This window comes from Lontra canadensis, unplaced genomic scaffold (genome assembly GCF_010015895.1).
Source record: "Lontra canadensis isolate GAN:19392208 unplaced genomic scaffold, GSC_riverotter_1.0 scaffold116, whole genome shotgun sequence".
NCBI lineage: Eukaryota > Metazoa > Chordata > Mammalia > Carnivora > Mustelidae > Lontra > Lontra canadensis.
In genome coordinates this window covers 3732898-3746583 of record NW_022631110.1, presented here as the reverse complement: position 1 = coordinate 3746583, position 13686 = coordinate 3732898, and the positions used below count along the sequence as shown (strand labels likewise).

The 13686-nt window shown below is 50.4% G+C and overlaps 1 protein-coding gene across 10 annotated transcripts in view; it reads left to right on the top strand.

The window, feature by feature from the left end:
- The first annotated feature begins 204 nt into the window (after nucleotides 1–204).
- SH3KBP1 (SH3 domain containing kinase binding protein 1) overlaps nucleotides 205–13686 on the top strand; it is a 335619-nt gene continuing 322137 nt past the window's right edge. For 2 of the 10 annotated variants that reach the window (XM_032840760.1, XM_032840765.1), the window contains exon 1: nucleotides 207–445. In XM_032840760.1, the coding sequence (XP_032696651.1) occupies nucleotides 442–445 (4 nt within the window). In that variant the 5' untranslated portion in view covers nucleotides 207–441. Of the gene's footprint in view, nucleotides 446–13686 lie in introns of all 10 variants that reach the window. The other 8 variants (XM_032840763.1, XM_032840758.1, XM_032840767.1 and 5 more) reach the window with 8 other exon arrangements.

Sequence of the window (13686 nt, the reverse complement as noted above, 5' to 3'; positions counted from 1 at the left end):
CAGGCGCTTCGCGGCGGCGGCGGCGGCGGCGGCGAGGGGGGAGAGCGGGCTGCGCGGCCGCGGCTGCCGGGCGCTGGGCTGGGCGGCGCTTCTTCTTCTTCTTCTTCTTTTTTTTTTTCGCAATTTCCACTCGCGGGGAGCAGGAAACCCGGCTCAGCCGGGCGCAGCGGGCCGCGATGCAGCAGCAGCAGCAGCAGCAGCAGCAGCAGCAGCAGCAGCAGCAGGAATCACCACGGGGCAGCAGCGGCAGCAGCAACAGAGGCAGCAGCGGGCGGCGCTGAGCCGCCACGGCCGCCGCTACTGAGGAGAAAGCCGGCCCAGTCGTCGCCGCGTCCCGGCCCCCGCGCCCGGATCCCCGCGCCTGGATCCCGGCGCCCGACCCCCGCGCCCGCCTCCGCCAACTTTCACGCTGCCTCGGCGGCCCGGCCCGGCTCGACGCCAATGGGTGAGTAGGGGACTGCCCGTGCCCCGACGCCCGGGTGTCCACCTCAGTGTGCGGGCGGCGCGCTTGTCCCGGGACCGCGGAGTCGGGAGGACGCTCCGGGGGCAGGGCCCTGGCGGGTGACATCGCGGTGGGCACCCTGCCTGCCTCGCGCACCCCCATTTACTCCCTTTCGCGTCCCTGCAGAGCCCGCGCGGCACGGACGGGAGCCCCGTGGGGGCCTGGGCGGAGGATCCCGGGCCGGCCCGGGGCGGCTGAGGCTGAGGGATGCAGGGGGTGTGGTTGGCTGTTCGGGTGGGCGGGGAGAGTTTTGTCTTGGCCATTTTCTCGCCCCAGCGCGCCCTCCTCTGCGCTGAGGACGTGGGCATTGGGAGCTGGTGGGCTCCAGCCCAACCCGGGGGTCGCGGTGTTTGTCCCCCTGGCCCTGCTGAGGGGGAAGCCAGAATCTCGGGGTCTCAGGGCGGCCAGGGGCCGGGTTGCCTTTGCTGGGGGCCGACGTGTGTGGGGGGAGGTGGTGGTGCGGGAAACGCCCCAGTACCCGGCCTGGCGTGCCATCCTCGGGTCCTGAGCGTCAGACGCGTCTGTCTTGGAGCCCCTCTTCCTCCGGCCCTGACCCCCTCTCTGCCTGCCTGCCTTCTCTCAGTCAGGCAAGCTCTCCGCTCCGGGATGCTCAAAGGCCACTTCCTACATCCTCTAAGTCTGAAGGCTCTGGGAACTGGAGCCGGTGATCCAGTCCTCGATTTACTGACTGAACATCAGTTCCAAGTAGGCAACTAACCGTTAGGTCCCCTGGGCCCCATGTGGTATAGACTCTGGCATATTGGAGCCACCTTGCCTAGAGGATGTGGCACTTTATTGGGCAAAGGACTTGTGATTGCCTGGGCTAGTAATCGCGTGGCCCACGCAGTTAATATCTTGCTGGAAGCCAGTCTCTGTCTTTCGTGCCTTTGGCAGATTATTTTTGGGTGCTTCTAGGCCAGGCAGAGGAAGGCTGTAGATCATAATAAATCATAATAAAGTGAGACCTTTCCGTGTTTAGGTAATAAGATTTGAGAAGGTGAGTCCAACAGTGATAGGCAAGCTGTCTGTCATAGGATGCCCCTGAACAGGAATGCACTGGAAAAGGGGAGGTTTAACCCAGTAAGTTGTTGACAGGCAGTTAAAATCCCATTTGTGGTCATTTGCTAAAATGGTTTTCTTCTTCTAAAGTGGTGGAGAATTGATGGCCTCTCAGCTTCAGAGTCACTTTTTTCTCAGTCACTTCTTTTTCTCAGTGCCCTTCTCTGCTCTTTGCACTACTTCCAGTCTAAATTAGTTTCTCTGTTACCCTTTCTCCTATTGCACCTTTCAAGAAATAGTGGTATTACACATTTATTTAACATTTATCTCCCCTACTGTAAGTTCCATGACCATAAGGATAGTGCTCAGCACTGTTTTCTTTGGTACCTGCTGTGGGGCAGGCCCTAAATAAATATTTATTGCATGAATGAGTGAATGAATGAATGAATGAGTATGAAACCCTCCTACCTGGTGGAAGACAAAACACTTAGCTCAATGCTCTTGTTTTGCTTTGGCACCTAGTAAGATGATTTAGTTTATTAACAGAAATATATATATACTTTAAACATTACTAATCACTTTAGTAACAGGTTGGTTTTTCCTGAGGTATCCAAAAATGACATTTTGATCACCTTTCCTTTTTTTTTGGTGGGTCCTGAGAGGGTTGCACAAAAAAAGAAGTTAGATAAAAATGTCTTCTGTGGCTGGACTGTGCTTTCTGTATCTCAAAAGGAAGAGGAGTCCAGTTTAAGAAGAAACAGGCCTGCTTATTATTCAAGCCTGAACTGTTTTCATTATCCAGAGCCTTCTAAGAAAATTATACACTGCTTCTGCAGTTTATAGTCTTATTAAGCTTAATATATTTTTTTTTACTGTGACCATTACAAAACAGAGGGGGGTGCAAAAACTGATTTTCTTTTATTTCAAGTGTTAATACTTTATTGAGTCGATAGGATTAAAATGAATGCTGTCGTTTAATTCATTAAAATGTTTATAGTGGGACTTACAATGTCTGTAGTAGTTTATGGCTAAAGATCACCTGCTATTGTCTTTTTCTTCTTTTTTTTAAGAGAGGGATGGGGGAGGGATAGGAAGAGAGGGTCAGGGAGAATCTTAAGCAGGGCTTGGTCCCACAGCCCTGAGATGGTGACCTGAGCCAAAATCAAGAGTCAGATGCTTAACTGACTGAGTGACCCAGGTGCTTCAAAGAATTGTTGGTTTTTAAAAAAGATTTTATTTTTAAGTAATCTTTACACCCAAGGTGGGGCTTGAACTCATAACCCTGAGGTTAAGAGTCGCATGTCCCACCGACTGATCCAGACAGTGGTCAGGTCATGACCCCCACACCTGTTATTTTCTAAAGCATCTTCAGCAGTGTATTTGTAATGAAGTACAGGTATTTAAGAATTGATTCTGTACGTCTTCTGAGAGAGCCAACCATAGTGCTGTTTCTGAAGCAGGTGTGTGTCCATACACAAGCCAGCCCCATTCCCCAGTCTCCCAGGTCTCGCTGGTTTTCAAAAGATTTCTCCAGTGTATCAGTCTGATACACTTGCATTCTTACCTGGCGTGGTAATGATTTTTCTGTTGATGGCTAACACAGTGAAATTATATTATATAGTCTTTATTTTTTATTTTTTTAAAAAGATTTTATTTATTTATTGGACAGACAGAGATCACAAGTAGGCAGAGAGGCAGGCAGAGAGAGAGGAGGAAGCAGGCTCCCTGCTGAGCAGAGAGCCCAATGTGATGCGGGGCTCGATTCCAGGACCCTGGGATCATGACCTGAGCCGAAGGCAGAGGCTTTAACCCACTGAGCCACCCAGGCGCCCCTCATATAGTCTTTAGTCTGAAAAATAACTGAGGAACATTAAATCCCTAACTCTGAAATGAAGCCAGCTGTAAAATGGCCTCTTACAAAAGCCCACTCAGAATGTGCCCTCAGAGCTTGCAGGCAGATGCCTGCAGTGCCAGACTGAGGGAAGGCCTCTTGTCATTACGGTTGCACAAATATTAACGATCCAGATTTGTGAATAGTGGAGGATTTGCAAACCCAGCAAATGATTTTTGTTTAGAAAATTCCAGGGTAACAAGAAAGTTTGGGCTGTTTTTAGCAATGTATTGTTTTGGTGGGAGATTGCCTTATGCTAAACTAAAGCTAGAATGAGTGTAATGTGTTGGTCTCCACAAACAGTCTAAAGTTAGAAATGGGAGAAAAGACTCCCCCTTTATCATTCATGGCCTTTACTTTGTCCCGTTATACCCGGCACAGCACGGGCAAAACCTTGGTACCTCCCTGGTTGCACAGACCTTCAGTTTTTGCTGCGTTTCTGACCTTCTCTCATCAGCTCTTGTATTTGAAATTGTTTTAAAGTAGATCTCATGCAGTGGTCAGTATTAATCCATTCACCCAAGTCTCCATCCACTATTTACTGGTCCAATTTGTGCCAGGGTTGTGCTAGGAATGAGTGCACGGCACACACCTGCCAGCTTGGGCTTTTCCAACTGGTGGAAGAGGTACGCCTGAATGCAATACTGGGGACAAGATGTGATTAGAAGCCCTGCTGGGTCTCACGAAAGGAGATTAGAGAGGGGCAATGTGATTTAGGCTACAGAGGGGAAACGACAAGGCAATGTCTTTGAGGAGATTGTGTTTGAGCTGAAATCTGAAATCTGAAAATTGGGTAGAAGTCATCACTCTCCTCCAGCCGCCGTTCCTCCCCCAGTCCCAGGACCGCACCTGGCGTGGACCAAGCGGTTCTTTTCTCGTGGCAGCGACGGACCACGGCGAGCTGTGTGGGATGGGACCACGTGGAGGACTGGGCCCGTGGCAGGGGCTTTAGGGGAGCGTTCAAGGAAGCTGGGTGTTGCTCTGGTTTGGATGCTGGCCGGGAGCGAGGTAATTCCAGGGTCAGGGGTCCCCCTCAATCTTCTCCAGAAGCAGGGAGGACCCGACAAAGGCTGTGACTGGTGAGGAAGCAGCAGTCCCTCCTGCTAGTCAGGATGCCGGCCTGTGTGGGGACATTTGTGATTTGGACAAGGTTCACTTGTTCTCCGTGCTCACACAGGATTACAGAGTGGTCTTGTTTTTGTCTTGTCCCATCCTGGCCGCAGAGTGGCCTTGTCTGATGCTGGTGTCCTGGGGAATTGTTTGGTCACTGGGGGAGACTGCCTGGCCCGCTCTTGGATGGCAGGGGCTGCTTTTCTGAACTCAGTGATTAAAGAGGGGCAGAGACTAGGATGTTGGGGAGGATAATAGCTTTTTAGGTATATTTTGTGGCTCCTTCCTTAACATGCGCCAGCTCTCATCTGCAAGCTGTTCAGCTGTTCAGTTGTATACTGGACAACTGAAATGCCCGAATGGGGCAGGAGATATGGAGTCACACAGAGCAAGCTGCTGAGAACCAAGAAGTCAGGGTGGCTTGTAAGGGGAGAGAAGCGGGGCAGGAAAATACTTGAATCTCTTCAGTGTGAGAGGAGAGTGGAGTACAGTGGTTCTGAGTGTGGTCCCCCCGGCCAGCAGCACCCGCCTCCCTGGGATCTTGTTAGAGACGCACATTCCCTGGCCCCAGTTCTACCCATTGAATGAGGAAGGAGGTGGAGCCTAGCAATTTGTGTTTTAAGGAGCCCTTCAGGTGGTTCCGATGCACAGTCAAGGTCGAGTGTAGAACCGCCTTGCCTCACAGGTGAGAAAGCTGAGCGTCAGAGTGCGTGGGTCACTGACGAGTGCATGGGCACTCTGGGCCAATATAAGCTGTTGTTGTAAGTGACACATGGCCTTAGAGAAGGAGAAAAGTGCGCTCTAGTTCAGAACAAACCTCTCACGGAGTCACTAAAACGGTACAGCCTTGATTCTTCTGTGAATCTCGTCCCCGCCGGCTGTCCGGCGCCCGGACATTAGTGCCACTGGCCCGCCCAGCTCAGCATCACTTGGATTTTTACCAGAGCATCTCATAGGTCTTTGCCATTGTCCTTCTTTTCCCTTCATCCTCTTTAGAACGGACACTCAACTACACGGTTAGCATGATGGGGTTTTTGGTATTTGTTCTTGGTTTTCTGTACCTGGTACCTGTATTAGCTTCTGATTGCTGCTGTAATAAATTACTAAACACTTGGTGCCCCCAGATGCCGTAAGTTTATTACCTTTAAAGTTCTGGAGATCAGAGGCCTAAGACAGGTCTCCCTGGGCTAAGATCAAGATATGGGCAGGGCTGCATTCCTTCTTGAGGCTCTAGGGGAGAATCCCTTTCCTTGCTTTTTCCAGTTTCCAGAGCCCTCTGCATTCCTTGGCTCATGGCCCACTTCCGACTTCCAAGCCAGCAGTGCCGGTCGGGTCTCTTTCCTATCGTGTCGCTCTGATACTGACTCTTCTGCTTCTCTCTTCCATGCTTAGGGAAGGCAGGAACTGCTTCTGTTTGGTTATCGTGTCCATGTACTGGCACATGGGAAGCCCAAAATTAAAACTGGTTGAGTTAATTATTATTCCTGACCTTCTACCTAGCTTCACCCAGGTGTGTCTTTGGCCCCGCGAACAGAGCATGCTCTCCACTGAGCTCAGTGTTTCTCTTCCCTAGTGTCCATATCCTGGAGGGGATCACCACCTTCCCCGTCACTTCCATAGCTATTTTGCTGTTTGCTTTACCTCTTCTTCTCTCCCCTCTCCCCTCGCTCAGTTCTTTCCAGGGTGTAGTCAAGCCCCCAAAGTTTCTGGAATTAACCCCATGTCACCCACCCTTCTGCAGATGCTTCAGATCCTGAATGCCTTAGCAAAGGCTTTGGGAAGCTCGGCAGCCACCCCTGCCTTGGTTTGTTCCGTGCTCGTTCAGGCCCCAAGCCTTGCCCACGAAGTTCCCTTCATGGGGAAGGGATTCCACTCTCTTCTCTGTCTTCTGGTCTCTCTGTGTGAGTTTCCTCTTGTTGCGGTGACAAAATACTACAAACCCAGTGGCTTAAAAGAGCATGAATTTGTAATCTTACCCTTTTGGAGGTCAGAGGTCCAAAATGGGTCTCACTGGATTGATACGAAGGTGTCAGCAGGGCTGCATTCCTTCTGGAGGCTGAAGGGGAGAATCCATGTCTTTGCCTTCTAGAAGAGGTGCCCACGTTCCTTGGCTTGTGGCCACATCACGCTAACCTTGCTTCTGTCCTCGCATCCTCTCTCTTACTGTGAACCTCCTGTCTTCCCTTTATAAAGACCATTGTGTTGTGTTGGGCCTGCCTGGATAATTCGGGCTAGTCCCTCCCCGCCCCCATCTCAGGCCCCTTAACTTAATCAATCTGCCAAGTCCTGTTTGCCATGGAAGGTAACATATTCACTGGTTCTGGGGATTCGGATGTGGACAGCTTTGGAAAAGGCTATTATGCAGCCTGCTGCGCCCCTCGTTCATCTTTTTTGTCCTGATCTGAAGGTTGGTATAGAACATGTCATCTTGTATGAAGTCTGTTCATCTCTGACAGGGTGTCCCAAACGCCATTGCCCTGGCTCATTGCCTGGCATACAGTAAGTACCATATGTTACTGAATGAATGAATGAGTAACCCCTTCACCCAAGTGTGGTTACTGTTGAAATTCTCGGAGGCTCTTGGCTGCCAGGAGTGTGTGTGCAATTCTGGGAGATCCCCCGGGCGCGGCGTGCTGAGCGGGTCTGTTTGCTGACAGTTCACGGTGGCCTGCGTTGCAGTGGGTGAGAAGGCTGACACCACATGTCACATGGCTTTGACAGAGAACTGTAGGTTCAGGATAGAAAATTCGCGCTGGCAGTGGTTCTCAACTGGGGGCGGTTTTGCCCCGCAGGGGGACATTTGGCAATGTTTGGAGCCACTTGGTTGTCACAGCTGGTGTGGGGAGGGCAGTCTACTGGCAGCTGGGAGCCGGAGGCCAGGGGCCAGGGACACTGCCACACATCCTACAGTGTATAGGACAGCCCCCTAGCAGTTGTCCGCCCCCAAAAGTTGGGGAAGCCTGCTCTGAGTGTTACACAGATGGTTAAAGCACCATTTCCTTCCTTCATCATCAGCTGCTCTGGACACAAGGTCTGCTCTGTAGCCACAGCCTTTGTTTTATGAATAAACCAGGAGGTCACTGGAAAGCAGGGCTCTTTGTTACTCTTTCACCTTTTTGTTCTTTGAGTAGAGAGTTTCTTAACACAGCTCATGCCCCTCTTCTGTCAGTACCTGGGTCGCAGACTTATAAACTTACTTCTCCCGTGTTTGGCTTCCCTGATGTTCTGCCTTCCTAGTGGGATGAGCTTATGTGCCGAGCGGCAGATGGTGGGTCCTTCTGCCACTCACACATCGGTCCCTGCAACTGAAGCTCTGGAAAGGTCCTTGGCAGTCAGGGCAGCCTACACCAGCAGATGATGAAACTGAGACTCTGAGAGGCAAAGAGACATGGTCCCCTGGCTGCAGGACCCAGCTTCCTTAAAATTGGAAAGAACTAACCACGTATACAGGTAGGCGGTCAGTAAACGTCAGGCCCCTGCTCCCCACACTGAGGCTCTTTCTACAGGCTGTTTCCCTGGTAAATTAAAAAAAAAACAAAACAGCAACAGTTTTATTGAGATGTAATTCACATGTCTTAAAATTCACTCATCTAAAGTGTGCAGTTCAATGGTTTTTGGTATATCACATTATTACTTTTTAAAATCGTGGTAAAATTGGCTGTTTTAACCATTTTTACGTCCTCAGTGGAGCGGCATTAAGTACATTCAGAGTGTTGAGCAGCCAGCCCTGCTGTCTGTTTTGAAAACTTTTTCATCACCCGCTCCCTGGCAAGCATCTAACTCGAAGCATAGAATCCATGTTCCGTGGGGCTTCCTGGCCGCCCAGGCATTTTGGAGAACACTTGGTGGAAGCCCGAGGGTCCCAGTTAAGATTCCAAAGGAATACGGAAAAAGGGAAAGTATGGCCTTGTGGTTTTTACATGTTTCTAGTCATTGTTTCCTTTGGGAGGCACTTCATCTTTGCTCTGTCCCGCTAGCCACCTCCCTTGGTTACATCCCTGTCGTCTTTTGGGGAAATTGTGAATTTCCTTTTCCATCCTGAAGCATTTGTGAGTTAGTTACTTGGATAACTTCCTTGGCAATTACCTCGGTTCCTCAGGATAGTTCAGTCGTAGGAGAAAGCCCTGCGAGGCCAAACTCAGCTCTCAGATCTGCGCAGAGAGGCCCGACAGAGGTGTATCTTTCTTCGCCTAAATTCCTTTAGCTGGCAAAGGTACACTGGCATCCTGGGTGACAATGAACACTTGGTTTTCAACTTGATTGTTATTTTATGCATAAATGTCTTACAGGCAAGTCTGTAGTTTTCATTAGGGGACGCTTCAACAAAACAAAATGTAGCTCATGGCCCTTACTGCAGTGATATAGTAGGCCTATACTTAGCCTCAGGAAGAAGAACACCACTAATAACAAAAGAAAATCCTCACGGATACGTGTCCTCACTGAACTGTATTCAGTGGGCAAGAAAAGCCCAGCAAAGGCCTTAAGCTGATTTCCTTCCAGTAGCCCCAGAAGTTGCACCCCCCACCCCACCCCCGCCACACCGCCTGCAGGAGGTTGGTCTGTCCCCGTGGGGAACAGAGTGGCAAGGGAAAGTCCTGTTCAGTTCATACTGCTGTTTCTTCCTCAGTGTCTTGTATTAAATACTACAAATATTGAATTGGTCATTCGTTACTCATTTTGCCTAATAAATTTAAGTCGTGTATAGGTACAGCGTGAATAGGTAGTTTAAATCACCATCTCCTTAAATTTCAACTTCTTATCAGTCAGTATGCAAATACCAGCCCTTGTGTTTTGGCTGGATTTTTCTGGACTGTTCTAGACTTGGAAGACTTGGGGACCTGTTCTAGGTCTGGTCCTCTGGGGCTGCACTAGTTTTATCCATCACACACCCACTCCCTGTGTGAAAAGTCTTTAATTAGCTCAGTGTCCTCCCTAATTATTCCAACTAGTTCTCATTTTTGTGCCTAGAGCTGGAAGGAGGTGCCTGAATGTTGTTTTGGATAAGAACTGGAAAAGGCCTTCCTGGCTTTGCTCTCCCCTCCTCTTAGCCAGTTTCTTCATGGATATTCATTTTCTTCCCCAGACTGTTCTGGATGCTACCTTCTGCTTGAACATTTTACATACTAGCTTCTGGGTGAAATTCATTTGACATGAATGACTTCATAAATGGGCATTGCCTTCCTCCTATTTTGATCATTCAAAAACCCAAAACCCAAACCCGTCATCACAATGAACAAAATGGGGTAGGTTTTCATCACTTAACCAGTGCTTTCTCCCCGCCCTTTTATTCTCCATAAAATATTGGATGGACAACAGAGGTGTCCACCCAGGTGTAGTCTGTCAGTTAGCTCATCGTTGACGCCTAAGGAGGTTGGCAGAGCAAGTGTTGGGAAATTGATGGTGATGTTTTAGCTTACTTGCTACCTTTGAATTGTCAGAAAAGAAATGAAAAGAAAGTAATTAGCTTTGGGGGGCCTGGGGAAAGAATAGGAGTAGGGGGCTCACCCATTGAGGACAGAATTTGTGAGTTCACAGTGCTCATCTGTTTATTGGGGCTCGAGACTACAGCTGCTTGCTGGGGAAATTTTAAAAGCATTTTTAAAAGTTTCTGGAAGAGGTTATGCATCTACATGTTTCAAAATTTGAAAGGTACGAAGTGCTCACAGTGACAGGTCTCCTGCCCAGTCCTAGCCCTCCGGTTCTCTGGCGATCTCCCCGACTCGTCCCCCTAGGCTGTCTGTGTTTTCTTTCTCCCAAATTCTCTCAGGCAGAGTTCATGCCCATAGCAGCAGACAGACATTTCCATTATTTCTCCCTCCTTTTTACATTATGATTAATTGTTGATAGAACTTAAAAAAAAGATTTATTTATTTACTTATGTATTTACTGTGCCAGGGAGGGCAGAGAGGGAGAGAGAGGGAGAGAAAGAGAATCTCTAGCAGACTCTGCGCTGTGCTGAGCCCTGAGCCCGATGCGGGTCTCAGTCTCAGGACCCCAAAATCACAACCTGAGCCAAAACCAAGAGTCAGACCCTTAACTGACTGAGCCACCCAGGTGCCCGAACAAACAGGTAGGACTTCTCTGGAGCTGGTGGGTTCCTCCCCTGGGGAATGTGCACCAGAATGCTATGCCTAGGTCCTCCTCGTCCGATTTTGATGGACCTACAGGCATGTTTTGGAAGAGTTCTCTAGGACATTCTGCTGCGTACCCCTGAGTCTCGACTCATCTGGGTTTCATAACTGGTAGAAACTTTGTCTTGGATCTTAACTGATGGAGACCACATTCCTTAACTGGGTTAGGACCGTCTCCTGCTTCATATTCTGTGTGCGCGCACACATGCGCCCAGTAAGGACTTTCTTCGGGTGAGGAAGCCAAGCAGAGGCTGTTAATCTGAAAAGGGGGACTTATTACAGGACCACAGGAGCCTCTCATGCAACCCAAAGGTCCCAACAAGCCCTAGAACCAGGGATAGGCCAGCTGTCCCACATGCCATCTGGCCTTCTCTCCTCCCTGCCCCGTCCCTTTTTCTCTTCATGCAGCTCATTCATGGGGCTCAAGCCATAGTTCCGGCCACTTGTTAAGAGGGATTTGGTTCATCATCCCAGTCCCCAATTCCCATTAGCACCTGAACTCACTGGAGTCAACACTACCCCGTGAAGATACACAGGTGGCCGCTGTGGGCCCACTTCTGTGAGGGCAAGGGCGCGCCCCGTTCTGGGCCTGTGGAAATGTTTAAGGAGGGTCTCGTCGGGGCTGGGTGTGTGCTGGGCGCTGGGACAGTCTGCCCCTGGGAGCAGTGCTGGTGAGACAAGGGGGACCTTGGCTCGCTCTTGGGGCAGACACTGTAAATGAGGATGTGTGAAAGCCGTAAGCCTGGATACCTGGAAGTGCCCCGTACCCATTTCTCCTGGCTTTCTCTTGACAAAGGGGTGATTAGTGTGAGGTGGTGCTAGAGCCTTTGAGGCCTTTCCGTCCATCTTTGGAGTCCCTTTCATAAAGCTCCCGTGAGGAAGGGCCCCTGGGCATGCCAGGCCCAGTTGTGCTTCTGAGTAAGGAAGGGGGTTATTTTTATCCTTTGAGACCCCAGTCATGTAACTCACCTTGGCTTCTCCTTTCACACTGGCAGGACATAAAAATGTGTAGCTGTGACTTTGGGGGCATTTGGATGGGTTGATGATCGCACACTGTGGGGGTGGGGTACAGTTGTGACACTATCTGGTTCTTTTACGGAACCTGTGGGTTTTTAAACGGAGGAAGAGATGAAGACGTTGTGAAAAACAGCCACTGCCTGGTCAGGGAACCGCCCAGTCAGAGCGATGAAGGGAAAAGGGGGCAGGGGACTGTCACCCTAATGTCTGGCCCGCTGCTTCTCTCCAGCCTCATGCCTTCTCTCCTTTCTACTCTTTCTCCTCATCCTTTCTTGGTCCCTTCACTCTCATCCCTCACTCCCCCCACTCCATCTCTCTCTCCTGCCATCCTATCCTCTTCCCTTGACATTTCCCGGGGTGTGTCTCCCTCCTCTGCTGCCTTCCAAGTAATCCCTTTTCCCGACTTCTCCCCACCTTCTCCCTGCCACCTTCTCTCCCTCCACTTTTATCTGTGTCCCCACCTCTCTTCCTGCCCCTTCTCCCAGTACCCTCTCTCTGCTCCCGCCTCCCACCTCACCCCCCCACCCTCTCTCTCACCCTTCCCCCAGCACCCTCTGTCCCCACCCCTTTCCTGTACCTTCTCCCCCCACTCTTTCCCCAGTTTTCTCTTCCCTTCTGCTCTTTCCCCTCACTGTCTCCCCATACCAGGCTACCCACCCTCTCCTGGCCCTCCTTCCCTCCCCCTCTTTTTCTCTTCTTCCGCAGGGCCTCTCTTTTTTTGTCCCTTTCTCCCCTTCCTTCCTTCCTTCCTTCCTTCCTTCCTTCCTTCCTTCCTTCCTTCCTTCCTCTCTCTCTTTCCTTCTTCCCTCCCTCCCTTCATTCCTTCATTCTCTCTCTCCCACCTCCTCATTGCTCCATTCTCTCTTCCTCACCCCTCCTCTCCTGTCCTTGTCTGTCCCCCTTTTCATCCAGACTCATCTTCCTCCCTATCTCCCTTCTCCACACCCCTGCCTTACCCTCCGCTTCTTACTAACCACTCCTCTGACTCCCTCTTCCTCCTCCTTCTCATTTCCCACCCCTCTACCTCCCATCTCCTCCCCCTTCTCCTCTTTCTCTCCCTCTCCCTCAGCACTGTCTCTCTCTCTTCCTCCTCCAACACCCTAGCACTCCCAAAACGCCCCTTCTCACACCCCTCCCATTGCTTCTTTAGAGCCCTCTCCTACCCGTATTGCCTGGGCCTCCCTGGATTTTCCACTGGTCACCACTTCACCATCACCACCTCCTTTGCTCAGTAAAAGTAATGTGGCCCTGAGACTAGGTGAAACTGTCATTTATTGGGTGCAGTGTAAGGTCACAAGGGCCACAGGTGTGGGCCCCCTGGGGGAAAAGAAACCCTTCCAAAGTGGTCCAGGGGTGGGCCTATGGGAGGAGCCCCTGGTGCCCCACTGGTCTGGAGGTGTGGAGCTGCTGGGGGATGTGGGGGGAGCCAGCAGTGTGGGGGGGGGTGCAGGCTCCCTGCCCAGGAGGAGCTCACCTGCACAGGAGCCAGTGCATTCTAGGCTGTTTCTTCTTCTAGCTCCAATATTCTCGAATCTTAAATTTCTTTGTTATAAATATATAGTGACTGTATCACAAGGTTTAGAAAATAGGAAGCAGGAGAATTTGACAGCCCAGACTGTACCCTGATGCAACCACTCTCATTTTATTTTAGTGTACGTCTTTGCAGTCTTTCTACTACATACTTGTGGATGTGGGGCCTGGTGGTTTTTTTTACCTTCATAATCATCTTCAGAGCCAGTGTTTTTAGTTGCTAAATATCTGAATTCACGGATCTCAATTTTTAAAAAAATTTATTTATTTATTTGACAGACAAAGATGACAAGTAGGCAGAGAGGCAGGCAGAGAGAGGAGGAAGCAGGCTCCCCGCTGAGCAGAGAGCCGGATGTGGGGCTCGATCCCAGGACCCTGGGATCATGATGTGAGCCGAAGGCAGAGGCTTTAACCCAGTGAGCCACCCAGGCGCCCCACAGATCTCAATTTATGTGAACATTTCCCTATCATTTGAGCAGTTAGAGTGTTTCCATAGTCTTGATATT